Source organism: Selaginella moellendorffii, unplaced genomic scaffold (assembly GCF_000143415.4).
Source record: "Selaginella moellendorffii unplaced genomic scaffold, v1.0 SELMOscaffold_181, whole genome shotgun sequence".
In the NCBI taxonomy this organism is placed as follows: Eukaryota; Viridiplantae; Streptophyta; class Lycopodiopsida; order Selaginellales; family Selaginellaceae; genus Selaginella; species Selaginella moellendorffii.
The window spans coordinates 10,546-34,867 of record NW_003314441.1 but is presented as its reverse complement, the minus strand read 5'-3'; the positions used below and the strand labels follow the sequence as shown (position 1 = coordinate 34,867).

Here is a 24,322-nt window from a genome sequence, read left to right as displayed (position 1 = left end):
GGTGATATCTGAATGGTGTCCCAGGATAATAGCTCTTACTTGTGATATGAATCGTCTAACCACACTGAAGGATGCTTTTCTTGGGTGTGAGCAGCAGGTAGAGCATGTTTCGGCACGAAACAACTTCATATCGGATCTTTCAGGCTTGCAGAGCCTATGTAGTTTAGAAAGTCTTCACCTCGATGGGAATAATCTTATTAGTCTTGGTCCTTGGTGCCAGAAGACTCAAGAGATTACGGTTAATTATAATTACTGTGTGAAGCTCAAAGAGCTCACCCTGAGCTGCAACAGAATAGCCAAAATATCAAAGATGGGAGTCTTTTGTCCGTGTCTTCAAGTTTTAGACCTTGCATCAAACCACCTCGTCACCATGGGTACAGCATTGACTGGGCTAAACCAGCTACGAGTACTAGATGTTGGACAGAATAGGCTCAAAGGCCCGAGTCTGTGGGACGCATTGAGAAACTGTCCTCTCCTTATGTCGCTTGTAGCCTCAAGAAATCGGCTTACAGATCTCCCAACATTTGCGGGAAGTGTCCTCTTGCGTGAACTGTGGCTTAACGGTAACGTTATTCGGAAGTTGTCTTCTGTGGCTTGGATGCCAAACTTACAAAGATTATACCTTCAAGATAATTCGATTGACACGATTGAGCCTCTATGGGGCTGCCCAGCACTGGAGGTACCTCTAATTCCTAGTGAACATAGACACCTTTAACGTCTTGGCTGCAGGTGCTTGACTTGTCGTTCAATTCAATATCTGATTTGACTCAGTTGCGTCAACTTGCGTGCTTTATACATTTGCGGTCTTTGCAGCTGAATGACAATCCTGTTTCTGAGCACGTGGAGTATGTGGATACTGTTCTAAACGCTGTGCCTTGGTTGATCGAGCTCGACAATGAGGCAGTAGGAGAAAGCACTAAAAGCGAGGTCGTCAAAACGATTTTTCTAAACGTAATGCGTGTTATTGGGATGCAATATCTTCATGAAAAAGCTGCACGAAATGAAATAATTTCCTCAGTATGCGAAAAGCCGGATGAGATTCAAATGGTGGTGATCAAGTGCACAACTCAGAATCAGTCCTATCAGTGGTTCCAGCATCCGACTGCGATTTCTGCTGGGCACAACCAGGATTTGGAGCAGCATACTCTTCCCTTAGATACGTTCCGAAACGGCTCAGCTTATTGGATTATCCTGCGGGCAGCAGTGCTCGAAGCTCTTCAGTACGACAGTATAAGATCTACCCTGGCAGCTTCGGGATTGGAACATGTTAATGAGAAAGGCCTCTGCTTATCCACCGACGTGCGAGCAAAGCTGGACGTGCTATGTAGCTTACAGATGTGTTCGAAGCAGAGGGAAAAGCTTTTACTTGCAAGCAAGGATTTTTCAGCTGAAAGAGATGACTATGTCAATACAAGAAAAAATGACTTGGAAATTTGCTTGGAGGAACACGTCAGCTTTCAAAACACCTCGTGGGCAGCTTTGACAAGAAAGAATGAGGCTACTAATGCCATACAAGCTCTATGGAAAGGAAGGACAATGCAAAAAAAAATTGCGTTATTGAATCGCCATAAAACAAAAGAATCCTTTATTAAGCTGCAGGCTCTTTGGAGAGGGTATTCATTTCGCAAAAAATTAAAAGGAGCAATTGCAAGCTCCAAGTACATCGACAACGACACTTTTGACTACGGCCTTGTTGACGAAGAGCATTTCTTTGTTGATGATAACCAATTCGGGTGTTCAAAAGTAAGTCCATTCAATTTGTGCTGTCACTTTACAAGGACATTTCCGATTGGTCAGGATATAATCGTTGGCTCAGCATCTTCTGGTCAATTGCAGGACGTAGATTGCTTACTCCGGTGTCTCCTTAATAGGAGCAATCGAACTGAATCTAAGGTAAGAATGCCATTGATTCTGTAGCATGACTTGCATGGTATCAGCTTGGCGACGAACCGGAGATAAAGAACGAACTGGCACAGATAGCTGATGAATGGTGCGTAACTCTCCCGGTTGATACTTGTTTTCAACTTGTACAATGCACAGGGGATTTAAAAGCGCAACAACTATCAAACAGTTCATGAAAGCTTGTAGAAAGGTGAAAAGACCAGCTAAAATATTAAAATCATTCATACACGGTATGGGATTATTTTTCATCCTTTGGGAGATTACGTTTGCAATGGTACAGATCCACAAAAACGATTACTGTTATCTAAAATCAATGCAGGAGTTTCAAGTGAAAGAAAAAGATTGCCAAGTAAGTGTTGGAGCTGCCATGACTAAGTTTATGATGTGTTTTTGGTAGATATAAAGAAAAAACTTCGCAAGTCTTCCCATGACAATGAGGATGTAATACGTGGCTCAGATCTCACGCGGCTGAAAGATGTTTTAAAGCCCAGTGTGTATTGCTTTGTCGACAAAATGGTTTGATGCGAATATTCTTCCGAAGTGCATATGGGGTTTTGAATCTCCCGCCATATGACATGCCCTAATCCGGAGTCAGGGGTTTTGGAAAGGTAGCTTCATTTTGGCGGCGGTCTGACCTTGTTAGAGTTCATTCAAGATGAATAACAATCTTTTGACGGAAAGGGCGATTAGAGATGTTTTTGAGGTGACGAGCTACATTACTTTTGGTAGCGAAGATGCACCACTGCAATATGGACTTAAGGCTCGTAAGTGTCATCACTATGTTTGAACGATCAACTTGTTGTCTATGATGCAGCACTCCGGTCTGCAATCACGGGCAAACATATGGTTACAAATCCGGCAAAGAAGGGAAAAACAGTAGATGTCTACTTTCAAAAAGAGCATCCGTGGGTGTCTGATGTAAGTCTGGAAGACGAACCGCATAAACACTATAATTATTTGTAACAGTTACCTGGAAATCTCAGGGAGACCCCTACAAAGACCGCATGGGATACCGAGAGCTTCAACCTGAGAAATATAAAGGCTTCTTATCTTCAGACTTTACAAAGAGGGATGAGTTTAGCAATACAATGCGCACCAATCAATATCGGGAAATGCTTGAGGTGAACTGGACTTTTCTATTTCAATACAGCATATACTGACTCGCTTGATAACAGGTTGATAATAAACACAGCAAAAAGACCTTGGCTGCAATGACAGAGCAGATTGCTGAACTGGCTGATGGAAAAGAAGAGAAGCGAGTTCCAACGCGGGTATAGAGTTTGTTTTTTTTTTTCCGTTTTTTTTTTCGTTTCTCCTTTCTATACTTTTGGTTGTGAAACAGTTTGAAGGGCCAAAGTATTTGTATGATATTGGAAAACCAGGCCTGGCAGTTACCCCACATTGTTCGAAATGTCATCATCAAACATACTATTGTCAGCATCGAGCCGCCTATTGTACCAACAATTTGGACATAGAGAAGGTCTTGGACAAGCATTGTTTTAGGTGAACTATAATAACTCATCGTTCATTGTGCAGCAAAAAGGTGGCTATCAGACAGCGTCTGATGAAATAGGCAGGCATGCAAACTCGTTTGGATATACGAAGCCACAGTTTGCACACAAGCCAATTATAGAAGACACTTTTTATCGTCAGAAAAACATTTTTTTTCCTGCTAAGACTAGAACGAGCTTTGTTCAACAAGCGAATCCTGTTGAAGACTAATTGTTTTTCAATGCGATTGTTTATATTGCAACCTAAGCCATATGCAAGCGTGTACAGTATGAAAGTCCATGAATCCAAAGACGAATATAGTCACCAATAGTTATGGGAATAAACCACATATTCTATATTGCAGCAGTAAACAACAATAGTAAAGTAGAAACTTGCTTCAAGCATTTTTACTGTTACCATCCCCGGCTACAGAATTATATCATTTTCTTAAATATAAAAGCAGGTCCTTAGAAACTATAGACGATCTTTTTGTTCTGTGGGTTGCTAAGAGGTCAAGAAAGGCACAGCATTCCGGGACAAAGATAAAAGAAAAGAAATGCGGACAACGAGGAACTGCATAATATTTACAACTGAAAATAACGTGAAACATAGTCCCCATAAACGTATATTATAGGCCTGCTCTAATATTGGCATATTGTATATTTTCAATCCTGCGCCCTAAAAGCGAAACCAGATTTTCTTAATTTGTATATTGCAGTTAATCTAAAGTGTTTTTTTTTCTTTTATGAAAACCTGAGTCCAGGAACACGGATGGATGGATTACATTTTTAATATACTTTATTTCAATGCAACTCTATGAAGTAGCCTACAAGGGAGATAAAATGTTAGCTTGCTGGCTCAGGCTCAAGCAGTACGAAAAGGCCATCATCTAGTGCAATGTTGTCCATTGCTCAAAAGATAGCTTAGATCTTTTTCTCTTTTATGCTGTACAGCACCACAACATAGCATAAGGTGAGGTGTTTTTGGTTTAGATTCTGAAGTAATCCGGCATTTTTGGTGAATGCTTATTGTTGGGGTCTGCCAGTATTATGCGACTCATTTTCCAGTAGCAGTCCAAAGTTTTTATGAAACAAGCCGCAAATACCACTTCAGACCATGGCAGCAACTTGCCTCAGAGAATTCATTTTTAGGAGGTTCTTTATAAAAAGCATATTTGAGCATTTACTGTGTAATATTTAATGACCTTGTATTGCATAGTTTAAAGTGCGCTTTTGTTAAATACATGTAGCCTTTACATATTCAGGAGCTCATGTCGAAACTGGCTGTCTTTTGACCTTTTCTATGTCATTCTCTATTTCTCTAAGACTGCACAATAATCGAGGTTAGAATAGAAATAGAAAGACATCTCGAACACACCGTAACCGGAGCTCTTGTTGACGTTGCTTCACAATCAGGGGATTTGGTGCAGAACGTACTTCTTGATCTGATCCTGCCCCTGGGGGTGGAATCCAAAGAGGATTGTACACCTGTACTAAGCTACCAAAATCAGAATCTTATAATTATATGTTTGGAATCAGACCCTTGTTTCATCACAGGCCGTGTCATCTTCTGTTTCCTTCACATCTTTAAATTTTGCTCTGTCACGATTTCTTGATACTCTCCGTCCAAGGGCAAAGATTATACACAAGAAACTTAAGGACGCTAATCCAATCGAACCAACTGTAGCGCCGTATATCCGGGCCTCCTTCACTGAAAACGACAAAAAAGTTTAGTAAAAGATATATTTTAATTTTGCTTACTGTAAGCCCACCAAGCGCTTCTGGGAATCGCTATGAATATAATAATTAGTTTTTGCGCTATAAGTGGATGTAAGAAATCCGAAGGACAGGTTTCAGAGCAACCAAAGTTTCCCATGTCATTGACAATCAAAGTAAGCACTTCGCCATCCACAGTTCCCTGTGTACGAGTACCAATTAACCTTAACATAAATAAGAGCATGATTAACTTACATTGTAGGTTATGGTGGACAACGCGATGTTACATTCTGCCACTGTACCACGAAATCTCACTGCCTGGGCCTGGACACTAAAGAAGCCGTTTGAAATTATAGCTGAAAGACAGGGCTCCCACATGTAGCTGTTCTCCAGTCTGTATTCCGCACTAGTTACAGAACTTTGGGGTAGCAAAATTGTAAGGGAACCAGAACTTGTCTCGAGCGTGATCTCCAAATTGTGTATTCTCCCATCCTCTGGCCAAAAAGTGCTGTTACAACTAACTGACGTCCAATGAGATATACCTCTAATATCAGAAGCATCAGGATCTCCCACAGAAATGCCTGCGATAGGATTTTTCACTTTGAATGCCACCGTATTGCCTGATAAGGGCTTCAGGCTACCATCATATTGTTTCAAAACATAGTCCGGTGCACTTATAAACGGCGGGTCATTGAAGGGAAGAACCTGAACTGGAATGCTGACAGTATCTCCAGAGTTGTTGCTATTCCTTATTGACAACATCAGCGTATCGTTACCATTGTAATGACTATCACTGTATTAACGAAGGTTAGCTTTTGCAAATTAAGAAGGGATATGAACTAACCCAATATAAAGGAAGTTTTGAATTGCCTTGTTGATAGCGTCCGAATTGCCTAATAAAGTTATATTATAACCAAATGTTGTTTTATTTCCCATGTCATGCCACAACTGGGGCGCGTCCCCAGGAAGATACAAGTGTCCATGCTCGGCAAACACGTCCAATGTAAGAAGTTCTGTATTATTCGTGTAACTCAAATATAGTCCATTAAAATCGCTGTTAGCGAAATGCAATGAATATATGAACTAGAAATTTGTGACAGCGTACTCTGAAGTCGAAATGGACTGGCCTTCAATGCCTATCAATGCTTTGGGCCAAAATGTGAATTCTGGCGGCTCCGTACGAACAGAAACGAAAACAAGCCCATTTGCTGATTGGTTCGGGGAAGAAGGGCTTGTAACCGTTAAGACATATATGAACATATCGTTCCCCTTGTATCCCTTTCTTGGAGTGTATCTGACTTTCCCGTTTTCAGCAACTACTGACCCAAATGATGGAGCCTACAAATTAAAAGCAGATTATTGATTGCTATTCTAATTGTTACCTTGTAGAAGCCGGTCAACACCTTCTTCCCGCCGTCAACAATGTCATTTGCCAATACATCAATTGCTATGGACACCTCATCCCATGTCCATATGGTGTCGTCTACAGCTTTTGGAAATGACGCCTCTGCAAGTCATTACTTTAAAAAATATTCAAAGGACATTCTAATGATTTTACCTGAGATTACGTTCACCTTTACAGGGCTTCCTGGCAATGGAATGTTGTCATAAGTGACGGTGATTGTGTATTGACCAATATCAAATATTGTATAGGCAGTTGAGTATCCCTTCCCACTATCTGAAATACTTTGGGTCAAAGATCCACCACTACCATCGATCTTCCAGCGGATTTTATCTCGCTGTCCCTGAACAAAGTTTCCGAGGGAATCTAGTAAGTAGACAGAGACCTGTTGCATAGAATTTCTTGCAATTTTTGATTGTAAACCTTCTCCGGAAATTCTTGACTGGTTGATCATTACTGGCCCTGCATTAGGGTATTAAAACGTGATGGATGCTGTGCGAATCACTTACCAGCTGCTATTGTCAGTTGTCGCTGACAGAGGACATAGTACATCCAGGTAACGGTGATGTTATAAACGCCCGCTTTTGTAGTTGTGTAGCTGATGTGATAAAGGCCGTCCAAAGTGACGTCTGGAGTCGGATTTCCTAACACATAATAATCTCCAAGGCTCAAAGACGTTTTGACAGTCTTGCGGGATGAAATGTTTGCTTCAAATTCATATGCTGTGTCATCTGTGGAATCCAGCAACTGCAAATCAAATGATGCGAAACCACCGACACTGGCCCCTGTGTATCCATCACCATAACAATTACCCTTGGCTGGATCCACAATACCTGTATAAAAGGACGACAATGTTCATGATCACACGCCATTCATCTTACCGACAAAAGTTGTAAATTTAGCGGGAGATCCTTTCACACTAATGTTTCCAGCAAGTACTTGGAGTTGAAAGTTTCCTTCATGTGCTGTAAATGAAACCAACACCTTTCCAAGTGTAGATGGATCCATAGCAGTCATATTCAGGTCGTCAAGAGGATAGGTGCTCGTATCTTCAAGTAATTGGAATCCAGCAGTTTGCTGAACTCTATAAAGTGTCACATCAAATAAGTATTCATCTGCAACTGGGTTGTTGTATAAATCACGCTTGTTAATGATAAATTGGACAAGGCTGTCAATCTGAAAATCATTGACGCCATATTGCCATTCAAGAAAGCAATTTGCCATTGAAATTGGACCTGCATAAGACTAATGAACAAAGGAAACTGATCAAAGGAAAAGTCTTGCCTGGTAAAACCGTAAATGCCAGCGGAGAGTTAAAAATAGACATCGTGCCACCGCCAACTTGTACTTGATTGACTCCAGATTCAAAAACGTTAAATGTAATAAGAACATATCCAGATTCATAAACATCTTGTTTTACCAAAACATTTGTAATGGAACTAGCACCGCCTGACGAGTTTGTGACGTTTACAGAAAAGCGATAGAAGGCCCCGGGATTGCCTGTGGCTTCACTCACATTATTGTTGAACGCATCCATCAGAAGAATCCGCAGGGCAACTTGTTCTCCGGCAACAAAGCTGTCAACATCATGGAGCCACTCAGCTGTACAAAAGGGCACGTATACAGGACCTATACCATTCAAGGGCTCGCTTATTCTCTTGAATGATGGGCAAGGTAACTACCTGCTACGACTCCAAATGTCAATGGTGAATTTTGGATGGATTTAAAGCCATCGCCAATTTCTAAAAGGTGTTGCCCTGCTGCAATTGGGGTAAAGCTCATAACCATGTAGCCGGCTTGTAGTTGCGTTGAGTTGACGTCTGATATATACCTGCTAGCTCCAAGTTTTCCTTCCACACTTACAGTGAAATCATAACTTCCTATCCACACTGTGGAGCCAAATTCGTCGGCCAGTTTTACCATGACGTTTGCTTTCGTACCAGCCTGAAAAGTTGGTTCCGAAGTGAATTGGCCCACACATGCAGGAATATAAATCCTCCCTAAAAGGATGTGTAAGCCTCATGCTCTAGGATCGTACACATATACCTGGTGTCACATCATACTGCAATGGTGAGTTTACAACTTCGCCGGAGACAGTCCCAATTGAAAGAGTGAAATATCCTGATAGTTTGGCCACAAAATAAATAAATTCATACCCAGTTTGAAAGTCAGGTACTATGTTAAACTCTGGATCGGGAATAGCTCTAGTATCAGACTTCGTACCAATTATACGTAGATCAAATTTTACCATTGAAGTTTTTCCATTTGCAAAATTCAAAGTATTGTTACGCACATCTTTCAGTAACACCCTTGCTGCAGCTAAAGAACCAGCCTTAAAGGAGTGACTGTCGTTCACCCATGAAGCAATGCAATTTTTAACAGAAGCATTCCCTACATTTTTTTTCTTTCTTAGAATTTGGACAAGGTTAAAGAATTCTACCAACCTGCAACGATTCCAAACTGAAATGGAGAGCCCACAATAATGTCGTTTCCGACCCCAATGGTCATCGAGTACTGTCCGATAATTTGAGGAATAAAGGATATAACCTCCACCGTCCCGTCAAGTTTCATACCAATATCACTTATTGCGCTGGGTTGATTGACTGTCACGACAAAGTTCACCAGTCCATAAGCTGGCATGTTATCGGCATCATAAAGCTTAACATTTAAGTAGGAAGTTTCCCCAACATCAAATATACTGCCATAGGGCCAATTCCCAACACAAGAACTTACGGCAGCATTTGCTTTAAGACGAAAAGATCCTTTGGTTAAGTAAGAAGAGGCAGCACAAAACAATACCAAATATATATATACCTGAGAGAACTGAAAATTCAAATGGCGAGCCTTTTACGTGTGTGTTCTGGTGTTTAAGAACATTTAAATAGTATGTGCCCGAAATCGTTGGAACGTTGAATGCAACAAATTGGTAATTTTCTTGAGATGTAATGTTTGAGTGAACCAGAGATGTACCATTTTTGCTAGTGACGCTTAGTTCCAAGTCATATTTTTCATATATTTGCAGCATTGCTTTATCGTTCGGATTAAAAACATTTCTGGCTTTCTCCCAGCCAGAGGAGGCTATAATTTGCAAAAACGGGTGCTTTATTAGTAGTTTTCTTAGAGAGAACATGCGACAAAACCTTTTTTACAGTCGTCAAACAAACAGCTTGTGAGCTCAGGAGAGCTAACAAGTTCAAAAAATACCAGAGTCAGCGCCAGAATGCATGCCATACCCTAAAAAGCAGCTAACCGAAGCTGTTTTAATGCTATTTTGTTTTAGATGTGCTTGCTTGAAGAGTTCGATTCCTTAGAACAAGAAATATGTTAAAACTAGCAAGGAATCCAGCTCTGACCAAATAGAAATACATATTTAAAGATTTTTTAGATTTCGTGCAGCAAGTTTGACTACAGCAAGCATACATTACACGAGTCTGCACGTGGATCAATGGAGTCCTGGTGCACCACATTTGCGATATCTAAACCCTATAGCAACCTCATCATGCCTAGGGTGATTGATTGCTCAACCTTCAAAGAAACACAACATAGGGAGATAGGGCACAGTTTTTAGCGGGTATTCAAAAGCCAACTATAACCCTTTTAGGAAGTTGAGAAACTCCATCAAGTCCTTGTGGTCGCTTCCTCATGGCATTAATGACGTCCACCATGGCCTCTTCTCTGCTATCACTGTCGTTGCTGTGTGTGAGCTTCATCTAGAGAAATGGAGAGCCCAGTTCTGCTATAGTGATGTTATCTTGGGATTATCCTGAAGTGCCTAGCAATGCTATCCTAGAACAACATGCGTGACAATGTATAACAGTAAAGAGTTGTACCTTTGCAACCAGAATGATCAGACGACAGAGCTTCCTTGAACTGGCCAAATCCGTTTGGCAGAAGAAACGCAGTGGTACCAAGAAATGCAACAAATCTCTGGTTCAAATCTCTCCTTTTGATTCTTTGTTATGAATTTCGCAAAGACCGCCTACTGACAATACTGAATTTTTCGAGCAGCATAAAGACCAAGAACAAGTAAACAACGATAAAAATATCTCAAAATTTATTATCTGACATTGAAGTTTCTCTGGTCCAATGCAAGAACAGAAACTATCTAGGTGTTTTATTGTAGCCATTTGTTTTTAAGCTTCAGAACTTGTACTGTATGGAGCAAGAACAAGGCGATGAGAACAAGGCGGGAGAGCCCTTGGCGATCCCCTGATCCATATTTATTGTTCGTGAGCTTGGCAAGGAGAGACTCAAGCAAGCATTCGGCATGAGCCATTCCGTCAGACAGGTTAGTGCCTCAGGGAGATGCAATATCTGTGGCGTCCAATGCACGCAATCCTGTCTCGGAAGAAGGCATGGCATTGCTTCAGGCGGCATAAGATGCTGTCTGTCCAAACGAGATGGCCTCTTTGAGAGCACGCTTAGGGGGAGCTGGTGACAATGCCAATGAGTACAACAGTGGTCGTAGTGAAGACGAGGGCAATGCTGTCAGCAGGAAGACCACCCCCAAGCGTGTCTTCTGATCAAGGCAGTGCTGCTGGTGGTGGCAATAGTAACCGGAAAAGTCCTCCAGGTATGTTTTTGAAATTTCATTATCATTCACTTTAACTTTTTCCCGTGTTTGTTCTGATAGGATCCAACACCAACAGTGCTCCCGCTGGTGGTGGCGGTGCTGCTGGAGGCGATGCTTCGGGAGCTTGAGAAGGAGAGAATTTGCACAGGAACTACTGGTGATCAAGCAGCAGCTGATGCAGCAAAGACGATGTAGTGAGGAAGACATGGTAACAACCGACACTGGAGCAAGTATCTTCTTTCTTTTGTTGTAAAGAGCCAGACAATGAAGTTTTTTTTCTAAATTTTGTTTTGTTTTTCTTTTGCTCAGGAAAGGGTTCCACGACAATCGTCACTACGAAAAAGGAAGAGACAGCAGCTGTCCCCACAGTCAGAACTACAACGAAGGCAAGAGTTTCTTTACTATCGGGCCACCCAAGTGCCTGCCTCATCTCCGGCATGCATGCGACATGGCAATTGCACAGGCTGTCTACAAAACAGGTGTGGCTTTCCATATGATACAGCATCCGACCTGGAAGCATGCCTTTGACACAGTTGCACGAGCTGGCATTGGCTACAAGTATCCATCAGAAAATGACATCTGCAATTCCCTTCTGCATTGCGCTTATGAAGACAGCAGCAAAGGGTGGCAGCAGCATTGGAAAGTCACAAAGAGAATTATATCCCTTTGACACTAGTGGCAGATGGCTGGACAGATGTTCAAAAATGACTTATCAACATTATTCTTATGTCTATTTTTTTTTTTTTTTGTGTTTCCTTCTAGCTGGACACCTTAAAAAATCTATCCTTGAGATTGGCCTGAGGTCCATAATTGCAGCTATTACAGACAGAGTTACAAATTGTGCTCTCAGACAAACTCTTGGAAGATAGCTTCCCACAGCTATGGTCCTTGCGATGCCAATGCCACACTCTCAACTTGGTCATGACAGCCTGGAAACGAAAATGCCAATGGTTCAATGAGATCATTAAGCTTATAATGCAGTTTGTCACCACCACACCAACGATCTTGGAGACCTTTTGGAAGAAAAGGCCTGAATTGCAGCATGGTGAAACCATATTAAAAACACTTGGATGAGGCTAAAATAGTTTTGAGCTGTGTGAAAGGCTTTCAAATGCATGGAGTTTGACGCATGGGACAGATCCTTTGTTTATTGCCGCTTATTCTCGCACGTTCACGGCCTAGATTCTAGCTTTGAGAGCACAGGGGATATTCCAAGTCCCTGGAATATTCCCTCATTAGCCCGCGAGAGGCTTGATCCACCCCATTTGCTTGGCCATACAAGGTTTAACTGGTGGAGGATACAAAGCTTAAGCATGAGGCATTACGCCATCCTAAAGCTGTTGACCAGTTGAATGCGAGAATATCACATGAGGCCTCATGTCATTCTAATAAAGTTGGACATCTGGTAAGTGCGCAAGAACCATGGCCTGAGGCCACATGCCATATAAGAAAAGCAGAATAGCATAGTAGTAATTTGGATGTAATGCCCCATGTGGGATTTCTTGCTGTTTGGCTCACAGCTAGAGCTTCATATAGCTATTGAACAATTCCATCACCATTTGTGCCATCGGTTTACACCCAGCTACTATCCCTTACACAGTGGATAAAAGGCATTTACTATGGCAGTGCCTTTAGGAAAATCTAGAACTTGATATGGAGAATTTGTCTCTATAGAAAAACAATCTTGCTACTAGGAAAAGGAAAGACACTATGAGATGAAATGCTTGTTTCATATTGGTTTATCCCTGTAAACCAAGTCATTAATTGCATATAGGTTTTGGCAATTTTATGTAGATCAGTTTTTATTTATTGGTTTTATATACCCTTTTATAAGCTATGTGAGTGCATGGAATATAGAATGGAATATAGCAATGTACCCCTCAATTAACCCAAAACCCAGCATATATACAAGAGCATGTGGTTCGGATTGAAACCAATCTATGACTGTCAAAATCCCACTACACTAATATTAGTGTACTAGCAAGGCTCCCAGCTCCACCGGAAAAAGTAGCTGAAAGTTTTCAAAATGAAAAGATGTTGTTATATATATTTTGGAGAAGAACAACAAGTAAGTCTGAAAAAAAGTAAAGAGATAGCCATGTCTAAAAAAGTGTTAATAATCATTTACAGCTTTTGATGTTACAAGTTAGTCACAGTAACTTGTAGGTGCATGATGCAAGTGCTAAGTGCTTGCATCCACTCTTGCCATATAGAAGAGGGGGAAAAATTACTGGTAAAGAGTCCTTTTCTAAGGCTGGTAGGCCATAGTTTATCTAAAAGAGAAGAGGGGAAAAGGAAGAAATATAGCAGTGTTGCCATTAATTCTCTCCTTGCATCCTCCCCACTGTTAGCAAGTCTTCTAGCAATTTATCCAATGACAATGAGCTCTTTCATGAGTCTTTGTGGCTAAGTTGATTAAGCATAACTTCAAAACTGAAAGAAAGAGTACAATGGTACTTCAGGAATTCACTGTTACTGCCAAATTCACTAGCAAAAAGTGGATGTTTGTATACTGCTCATTCAAAATTTATATTTGTTTGCTCAACAGAGCTGGGGTCTAAATGCTAATGAGTAACTGTATTATTATTATCTAGTAAAGTGATGGAAATATGCATTCCCAATGCCCATGAACTATCATTTCCTTCAAAAATTACCAAAATGAGGTCTTCCTAGGATTGCCTTATCAAAGTATGTACAAAGAAATTACAATAATAATTTATGACATCCTATGGTGCAATGAAGGCCTATTCATTCCCATAGCAGAACACCTAAACCAACCTTATCAAAGATGGGGCACCATGCACGCAGCACCATTTTCTTATAATTTATAACCAAAGTACACTGAAAGAGAATTCTGCACATAATCCCACACACAAGGAAAGAAGGAGAGAGAGAGAACCTTGCAGTAACCCATAGATTTGCCTGCTCTTTGCATAGCACCCTGTGGTTCGCCTCACTCTTGTTTGCCCTAAAAGCCACAATTAAAAAGTTTCTGAATTGAAAAGTTTTTAATTATATCTCAGCCGTTAGATCTTGGCATATACCCAGAATAAGTGTCCCCAACATATGCTATTATTATACCGGCTCTTTCATTTAAATATATGAGTACTAGCAAAAGTCCCAGCTACGTTGGGAGCATTGTGTTTATTTCTGATATTGTAATAATTTCAAAGAGTTGTAAGCGTATTTGTAATTTTTAACATAATCATAATTATAAGATATATAGTTAAACATAACATAATATTTATATTAAAAATATCTTCAACAATTGACTCCATCACCAACAAACATCATAACATAATAAATATAACTCAGTACATTATATTATATTTAAAATTCTGATTGTTGACTGAAGTCTTGGATATTCTGTAAATGGAATTTCTCACTGTGGGATCCCATGGCCAGATGAGTCATTTTTTATTAACTAATTTCTTCTTTTATTTGAAATCTCTATATAATTGATAAAAATCTTATTATTTGATGATTTATTAAACTATATAATTACTCCTCTTAACAAAGTATGTGCTACTTAGGTACACTCAATTCTAATGATGTTAAAAATATATTTAATATATATTTAAAAACTCACTTAAAGTGCATACATCTTTTAAATCTAAAAAATATAAACATTGTTATGGAGTTTCTCTATTCATCATTTCAGACTGAAAGTTTTGGAATTGCATAATAATAAGTGAAAGACGTTAGCTTTATGTGTTATATTTTCTTTTAAAAACTTTTAATATTTTACATATTTATCATTGATACTCCCTTTTTACCTAATATTTATATTCATGCATTTTGAGAGTAATATTTAAAATAGAAAGTATTCTATTATATATCATAAACATTATTTCTGTATTTAGTTTTATAAATCTAAAATAATATTATTATTTATTTATATTCATGCTTTTATATTTAAAATTAAGGCTTTATAACACTGTTATGAATGCTGAAACTTTATGATGATAAATGAATGGTAATTTTTTACTCTATACTGGGGTAGAGTAGGGTTTGATGATATATAATCTTGACTTTATGCTAGAGCTATAATATATCAGAAAATTCATAAATGGTATATAGATAGGTTTAATATCATATAATTAAAATTCTGTATATGGTCCATGTACTAATGTTATCTCAATCATATTTATACCTTATTATGTTTTCATGTATAAATGCAATGTAGGATAAAGTGGTAGAAAATTTATGATATTATATAAATCTTAGACTACATCTTAGCCAACCATAAGTTTACTAATGAGAAAATATTTTACACAACAAATATCTAGAACTATTAACTCCTCTATTTTATGTAAGAAAATATCATATTTTTATAGAAATTACTTTTTTATATTCTAATTTAGATACTTTTTTTCTTTTATTTTATTTAGTACTTTTTAAAATTTATTTAAAAATATTACTTAAAATTACATTATATTTTATTTTGAATTATTTTTTCCATATTTGTATTCGATATCCTGTCCCTTCATAATATTTACATTTATGCTTTTTAGAAGTACTATCTAAAGGTTAAGGTATTATATTTTATATCATTAAGTTTCTTTGTGTATATGTTTTTATATAGAGAGAATGCTAAAATGAATTAAGATTTTTACCTTTATTTTTAATTTATTTTTATATAAATTTACATTGAGACTAAAATATTTCAATGAAAGTTATGTTTTTATCCTGATATTATGGTATTGATGATTCATAATATTGATTTTTTCTTAAAACCATAACATATCAGAAAATAAAAAAAGGTCCATTGATTGCTTTTTTAAAAATAAAATTTTAAGTGATGAGGAATGGTAGCCTTTTGTATTTGTCTAATATTGTCTCAATGATATTTTATGTATCTGTTTTCCATGTATCAATGCACAAATTATTAGTGTAAATAACAGACTTATTACACATTCATCAATGAATCTACTCATATTGAGTTGTCTCTTAGCTTAGATGTAGTCTCATATTTGTGCAATATCATAAAGTTAAAAATCATAAGATTATGATAAAAGTATAACTTATTTACAAGATATAATAGCTGGAGCTATCCAACTCTTCTATTTTAAGTTATAAAATATATAATTTCTATAGTCACTACTTAATTTACTTTTAACTTTATAGTATATCTTTTATTGTGTGTACTATATACCATCTTTGTAAAACAATTATGTTTAATTTTAATAATGTAGCATTGAATTAATCAGATACTCTTTGTTCTATAAAGTTTTTATTCTATAGAAGAAAGAGTTTATGATTGATTTGATAATACATGTTTAAACATATTGAACATATTTTTTGTTTTAAATATATCGTACATAGTAGACATAATAAAAAAATTCATTAATGAATACCATCTTTGTACAACTAAATGTTTAAAATCATTTGAACCTAGTGCATTATATTATCTTGGATCAGTTGTCTAATTGCCTTTTATATGTATTACGATATCATTTATGCCTCCTTGAAAATTTGTTAATTTTAACACTTCATTCTCTATTTCTTACAATATTGTGAATGCATTAGTATAGGGATTTATCTCTTTTAATAATTTATCAAGACCACCCATTAGTTGCTCATTGCATTTAGAATTGTGTTTGTTTTTTGATTTTTATCTCCGTTGCTTGAGCAGTATCTAAAATATTTCATTGTGAATAAGCTGCATATTTTTCATTATTTGGTTTGAAACTTCCAATATATCCACGCTGGGAGCATCATGTTTATTCTTAATGTTTTAGTATTTCAAAAATTTGAAATCATAATTATAATTTTAATATAATCATAATTATAACATACATAGTTAACATAACATAATATAATATTTATATTTAAAATCCATTTTAAAAATATAACATAATAAATAATATAATAAATTTAACTTATAACATAATATAACATTTAAAACTCTGAGTGCTGCATGATCTTCTATAAATGGAATTTTTCACTGTGGGATTCCATGGCCAGATGAGTCAATTAAATATTGAGGCTTGGTAACTATTTTATTTATTTAAAATCTCCATATAATTGATCTACAATTTTTCCTCTTGAAAAAATTTGTTTCTTAAGTACACTAAAATATAATGGTTTCAAAAATAAAGATTTAAAACTCACTTAAACTATATACATCTTATAAAATTAAAAAATATAACCATTTTTATTGAGTTTTATTTTTCATCTCTTTAGACTGAAAGTTTTGGAATTGCATGATACTAAGTGATAGAAATTACCTTTATGTGTTATATTGTTTTAGAAAAATTTCAAAATTTTACATATTTATCTTTGATATTCCCTTATTCCTAATACTTATATTCTTACATTTTGAGAGTAATATTTAATATTAGAAGTATTCTACTTTATATCATTAGCATTATTTCTGTATGTGTTTTTTAATAGAGAGAATGCTAATGTAAAATAAGTTATTATCTCTCTATTTTCATGGATTTATATTTAAAATTAAGGCTTTATTACAATATTATAAAGGATGAAATTTTATAATGATAAATGAATGGCAAGGTTTTACTCTATACTGAGGTAATAATGATATATAAAAATTTTCTTTATTCTAAAAATATAATATACCAGAAAATTCATAAATGGTATATAGATAGATTTAATATAATTAATGTTCAATTGATGATGAATCACATTTCTTTAGATGGTTCTTGTACTAATGTTGTCTCAATGATATTTATACCTTATTATTTTTGTCATGTATAATTACAATGTAAGAAAAAATGTTAGAAAATTTATGATATTACATAAATCTTAGACTACATCTGAGCGATATATATAAAATTAGAGCCACCTACTGCAATGATCAATGAGGCTCTTTCATTTAAATATATTGGATGATTAGTGAAAGATCTCGATTCAACTTTGATCTTTATTTATATATCAATAAACGTTTTACAATTCTTTCTTTACATTTCAACTCCCTCGTTTTCCTTTTCGTTCCAACTTGTTTTCATTCTGCATTTGTTCTCGGCAGCCACTGAAAATGTTTTCCAGCCATAGACATAAGAGATGTTGATGTCCGGAGAATACAAAAAAGAAAAACGCAAGCAAATGAAGTTAGTAATGGTGAAAAGGAAATAGGAACTTACTGCTGGCATTTTCTTTTAAGCCACTTGAACTTTCTTGTTCTCAAGGCCGGGAGCACTCCTTTTCACACCACTCCTTCACAGCTTGTCGGTCTTAATGCTGCAATTTTTGACAAATCCATGGGTGTTGCAGAACCTGATCGAACCTGAACCTGATTGGTCCTTGCTTGTTTGCAGCAGAGGATCTCCTTTCTAAGATGTTGGCCGTGGATCCGAAACAGAGGTCGCCCCCTGTCACATGAGATCAAATGCTTCCATTGGCTGGTATCCTCCCTTTCCCAGCGTCTTGTATAAAATTGCTCCTAGCCCCCACATTTCGATGGCTGCCATGTAGAGCTCCAATCCTTGTTCTCCACCACCTCAGCTGCCATGTACTTCGCTGTTGTGATATCTCCTAAAGGTGCTGATCACCACTTGTCATGCATGTTTAGTTTGGAAAGAATGTTGTCGAGCTTGAGATTCTGGTGAACCACGCCCCTCAAATAAATCTCTTTGAATGTCTTTACCAGCTGCTTGATGATTCTGGCTGCTTTCTCCTCACGAATCTTCTCGCAAATATGCTATATTTAAAAGACCAAGTAATTATGGAATAACGCCTTCAGAAGGGAAGGCAAAATTTCCACCAACGAACACAACCACTGGAGGAAAAATGCCTGTGCCCTGTCCAAAAGGAGACTCGGACAACACCACAAAGTCAGCAAACTTTCCTGGCGTCAGCGACCCAACCAAATCCTCCAATGCAGCTGCATACACAGCCGAGGATGTGTACCTGTGAATCCAAAAACAAAAACTGCATTTCAGTTTCTCATCTGTTATCTCTTACCCTGCCACTACGTCCCATGCAGAAATCCTTTCCTTGGGATGACTCCAGCCTGAAGTGTTCTCTCCATGGCTGTGCGGATTCCTCCAAGTGGATTCACTGCTACCACCTTGAGACAAACCATTCATGTAACGCCGAAGAAAAAGTATTTGACAGGCTTACAGGCCAGTCAGATCCTAGAGCAACCACACTACCGTTTCTGAGGAAGGAAATCATTGCACTTCACCAGTTTATACCCCTCTTTGTGGCAAGCCTGTAGCTTTTGCATTATAGAAGTGTAAAGTAGGGACCATGTATTATCACCCACTCTGCAAAAGAGAGTCGATTAGGAAGGATTCTAGCAGTGTATCACCTTTTCACGTCCGTGTTCACAGAAGATTATAAAGAAGGTAAACTAACAAAAAAAAGCACATTACTAAAAAACAATCTTTTGTATTGTGTAGACAAAGAAGAAACAACTGATAATCCAGAAGAACAAAAAAAAGGTGAGGCTGTGTAATAAAGACTTTGTGAAACTTTAATAATTATAGGAAGAGCAGGTATGGATATCCATGGTTTCTTTGAACTCCTCTTTTCTCGGTTAGCTTTTACTACGGCCTTTTGGACGTGCTGTGGTTTCCTCCTGTGATGCTTTCCTTCCTGGCATTAGAGAGTAACTGAGGATGTAAGATTGCACTGCCTGAGCAAAACCAGGCTTGTACGAGAAGAGCAGCCCACGGAAGAGCTTCCCATCGATGGAGGCTTCTAGCGTGTATCTGTAGTTGAATACGTCGCTTACTTTAGCCTCGAACATCTTCTCGCCTAGCGGCTGAACGTGAGCTTGAAACTCTGTAGCATGAGTTTGACAGAGAAAATTTGGAGAGGTCCAAGGTTTTCTGCAGATACCTCCGTGAGATGAAACCAAGCTCTTGTCCGCATCCCGTTGCTTGTCTAGCACGAATGGCGTGGCACGATACTCTTGCCGCCTTCTCTTAAGTTCCTTACGCATGGGTAGCTTTGGTTCTGATGGATCTTTCTCCCTCAGCATCTTTTCACAGAAAAACGGCAACCATATTGTCAGCAGCAATGTCAATAAAAGAAGAAGCCAACCTGTGTCGAGGAAATACATGTCATCCAGAGCTTCAAGCTCTTCGTTACATCCCCCATAGAAGAATAATATGCCTCGCCCTGCGTTCACCAGCTCTTGGCATCAGCTCGGCACTAGTCGTCTTTACCTCCCGCCATGCCATTGTTTCTGGAAACACAAATGAATTCGCAAGTTTAAAACCAGCACAATGTATGTACCTGTGTCCAGAATATGAATGTCGTATAGATAGGCATTACCACCGTTCTTGCCACCCATGACAATGCAACAGTTCTTATTATGGATATCCCGAGGAATAGGTGAGACTCCAGTGGTAGAAATCTTCTTCCAGAAAAAAGTATCTACAGGAAAAAAAAGAGTTTAGAAGAAAACCAGGAAAGATAACAGGATATTACTCATGTTCAAAACATGGAGGTCGTTGTAGTACTCCTCCTCTGAGGGATCGCTGGATTTCCCACATCCCCCAAACACTAACAGGTTGTCACCGATGAGAGATGTGCTATGTCCTTCTCTCGGAGCAGGAACATCACCAAAAACGTCGGGTTTCCCCCAGGTGTTGGCAGCTGCATTGGATGATAAGAACAAGAAAAAAAATTTGATAGAACTCGCTTACCAGTATCCAAAACAAAGAGATCATCTAGCGGGCTGGTTCCATCGGTACCACCAAACACATAGAGCTTAGACCCGACGGCCGTGGGGCTGTGGCTGTCCCGAGGAGAAGGGTGCGTTCCTTTCATCACAGGCTTGCTCCAGATGTACGTCCCTGCACGATCCCAGCAAAACATGATCAAAACCATATTTCCAGTTGAATAGCGAAGAGCAAGAGAGTGAAAAACCTTGATTCTAGTCGTGGTTCCAGCCTCGAGAACCTGGAACAAACAGGGACTTGAGAGACTCGAAAAAAGAATGGCAACGAGCAAGAGAGTGAAGAACCTTGATTCTAGTCATCGATGACAACGTGAATCCCCTCATTTTCCGAGACGTCATCCCTGTCGTGCGCTCCATCAGAGCCTCTTCGCCTTTCACTCCCAATCCTCGTCGCATTTCCGAGCAGAGCACGTCGATCTACCAAATGCACCTGCGCAGGCGGATGCTGGCGGATTTGTTCCCCACGTAAGTCTGGAAGGCGTTGAGCCTGTTCTCGCTGATCATCGAGCACAACTATGGCGACACAGAGAAAGCCGTGAGCCTCTCAAACCTTTGCAAACAGAGAAACAAATACACAGAGAGAGAGAGAGAGAGAGAGAGAGAGAGAGAGTACCTTCCCACAAGCGATGATTGACGCTCTCTGCTCGTGCTCACGCGCCCTAAAAGAGAATTGAAATTTTTTATGATCCCAAAAGTCACGGCTCTCCATTGTTTAATCTCAGCCATTAGATTTTGGCATATGCCCAGAATAAGTGACGCCAGTATATGCTATTATTATACCGGCTCTTTCGTTTAAATATATGAGTACTAGCAGAGATCCCAGCTCCGCTGGGAGATATAGCATACCCAAGATAAATAGATCTTCTTTTCTAATTTTACAATGTTGGAAATTTTGATTGTATTCAAGGTTAAATTTATATAAATTTTACTATTATTCATCTCCAGAGAAATGCATAATAATGCAATTAGATAATAATGCAAGTGTTGGGGAAAATAAGGTCATTTTTAATCATCATTAAATTTGAATTTGAATTTTTTATTGAAAGGTAGAAAACCCTAAAAACATAAACAAGATTGCTGTCATGCTTTAAAAGTAATTAAGTTTTCACAAAACTGAAGAATTATAGACTACCAAAAAATAATAAGTTAGTTTGAAGAAATTATAATTTTAATTGCATACTGAGCTAAATTTATTTTATCTCAACTCTAATGATGCCTCTAACTTTCATAGCTTTCTAAAGAATAATAGAATATTTATTATGTGTCTGGTTTTACATTTAAATAGACATAATTAAATCTATTTAGATATTCACACTACATTAGGGGTGTTGAAAAGAGGTACATCCAAAGATAATAATTATATGAGAGATATAATGTTTGCATTATAAAAAATCTGTACTAATGCTTTATGATAAAATTATGTATTCATGTCTCATATATGACATGCTATCTAATATGGTAAAAGTAATCTCATACACATAAAAATATCAAATTCATTTCTTAATAATATCTCAAAAATAACAAACCCTTTTATATTTTCAATTAGTCTCTTTGCTCATAATCTTACTGAAATCTACCAGCAGTTTTACATGAGTTTTATTGTTTGTCTCAATATTTATACAATGATTTATTTTCTATGTTAGATTATGTTATTATTATATAAATGCAAAAAAACTCAAATTCAAATTTAATGATAATAAAAAAAAGATCTTATCTTGCATTATTGTGCATTTGTCTGGATACGAATAGTAGCAAAATTTAGATAAATTTGACCTTGTATACAATCAACATTGTAAAATAAGAAAAGAAGATTTATTTATCTTGGGTATACACTATTTCCTAGTGAAGCTAGGGTCTTTGTTAGTACTCTTTATGTAACGTTACTTTTTAAAAAAGAGAAGTTCATGGTTTCAAAATAAAGCACAATACTGTGCTATATTTTTGAGAATGATGCAACTCCACTAGAAAACATAAAAGTGTAACCTTGAGTTGCTAATGTGCCTCACTCATGAGCCCAAGCACAAACTTGTGCTAATGGAACATCTCACATCCATCTTAGAGAATAATATTTTGAAATATTTATATTAGATATTTATTAAAATATAAAATATTATTACACCTCTAAAACCTTTCCAACCAGAACATGATTTAGCAAAACATCAAGAGTAATACATTTTATAACTCATAATGCATAACATAACCACTGTGAAAATTCAATGATGAAGAGACAAAATTCTTGAGAAAGAAAAACATAGAATGAAGAAAGTTAAGAGATAAAGGAGTGTAAAATATTAAAAAATTTGTTTTATATGAACTTCTCAAGGAAAGTGTTTTAGGCTAAAAAGTAATAGAAAAGCTCCCAATTAAATATCAAGAATAATCAGATTAAATTTAAATAATAAATAAACCAAGAATCATCAGGATTATATTTAGGTGATATCATGCTAGTAAGCTATATATGTAAATCATGATTCCAAACGCATTAAAACATTTTGAAAATTTTAATAATTTGCTATCAGATTGTCTATAGCCAAAACAATTCAAATCATATACAGATAAAAATCTAGAAAATTAAAATTTTAAAATACATATATATAAAATTATTCAAGACTACTTACTATTCAGTAATTATATAAAAGGGCACATGATTATTGATTAATTTAGATTATTAAATTACTAATGTTTTAAATATAAAAATGGATCCAACACATAAGTAAGTATATATATATATATATATATATTAAGAATCTAATATTTTGTAAATGATATATTATTTAACATTTTTAAAAATACTATAAATATGTAAATTTTTTTTAAAAAGTTTTTAATTTAGTATTCAAATTGTTGTATTAAGCTTATCAATTGTCAGTAAAGTGTTACTAATGCATTATTATTCTCAATACTTCTTCATTTTCTTGTATCAAAACCAATTGATACTTAAATTTTAATCTAAATATAAAAATTATTAAAACAGTTTGCATTTTAAAATATAAATGAAAACCTAAATAATAATTAACATTTTTTGAAATTATAATAAAACATATCTTTGACATTCATAATATTTACATGTATAACTTATATGTATTTTAAGATGAATATTTTAGTAAACTCTAAACATGAAACCTAAATATGATTCTGAAAACTGATTAATTAATAATGATTTCTTTTATATATTTAGCATTGGGTATTTTAAGCACTAAACAGGACTTTTTTAGCACTAATGATCTCTAAAAAAGTAAAAGAATTTAGTTTTGAAATTAAATGCTAATTTATATTTCAAAACAGTAGCACTCTTATACTTTCTTTCTTTGCTCAAATACTCCATTATCTATTTTTTTTAAAACAAATGTAAGATTTAAATATTAATTATTAATATAACATTCAAAATTACTATTTGGTAATGTCTTATATATTTATCATCTTGAAAAACCCATTTAGCAATTTCATTATAAATTCTCAAAAAAATATATTAAAGTAGAATATAAAAATATTATTGTCTATAACAATATCTAATATTCTAATTAAAAATAGAGGACTTCATAGTTCCAGCTATTTCTTCTGTATAATAATTGAATTTTTATCAG

At 36.6% G+C, this 24,322-nt stretch overlaps 2 protein-coding genes across 2 annotated transcripts; both read right to left on the bottom strand.

Moving 5' to 3' along the window:
- Window positions 1-19,586: 19,586 nt before the first annotated feature.
- LOC112343687 lies at window positions 19,587-19,994 on the bottom strand. Its single transcript, XM_024667622.1, has 2 exons — window positions 19,892-19,994; window positions 19,587-19,834 (listed from the first exon to the last, which is right to left on the bottom strand). The coding sequence occupies exons 1-2, from the start codon at window positions 19,992-19,994 to the stop codon at window positions 19,587-19,589; spliced, it is 351 nt and encodes a 116-aa protein (XP_024523390.1).
- Window positions 19,995-20,216: 222 nt separating this feature from the next.
- LOC9637064 (rab9 effector protein with kelch motifs) lies at window positions 20,217-20,887 on the bottom strand. The gene is made up of 3 exons (XM_024667621.1): window positions 20,704-20,887; window positions 20,463-20,653; window positions 20,217-20,240 (listed from the first exon to the last, which is right to left on the bottom strand). Exons 1-3 carry the CDS (start codon window positions 20,885-20,887, stop codon window positions 20,217-20,219), a joined length of 399 nt encoding a protein of 132 aa, XP_024523389.1.
- Between the last annotated feature and the right edge of the window lie 3,435 nt (window positions 20,888-24,322).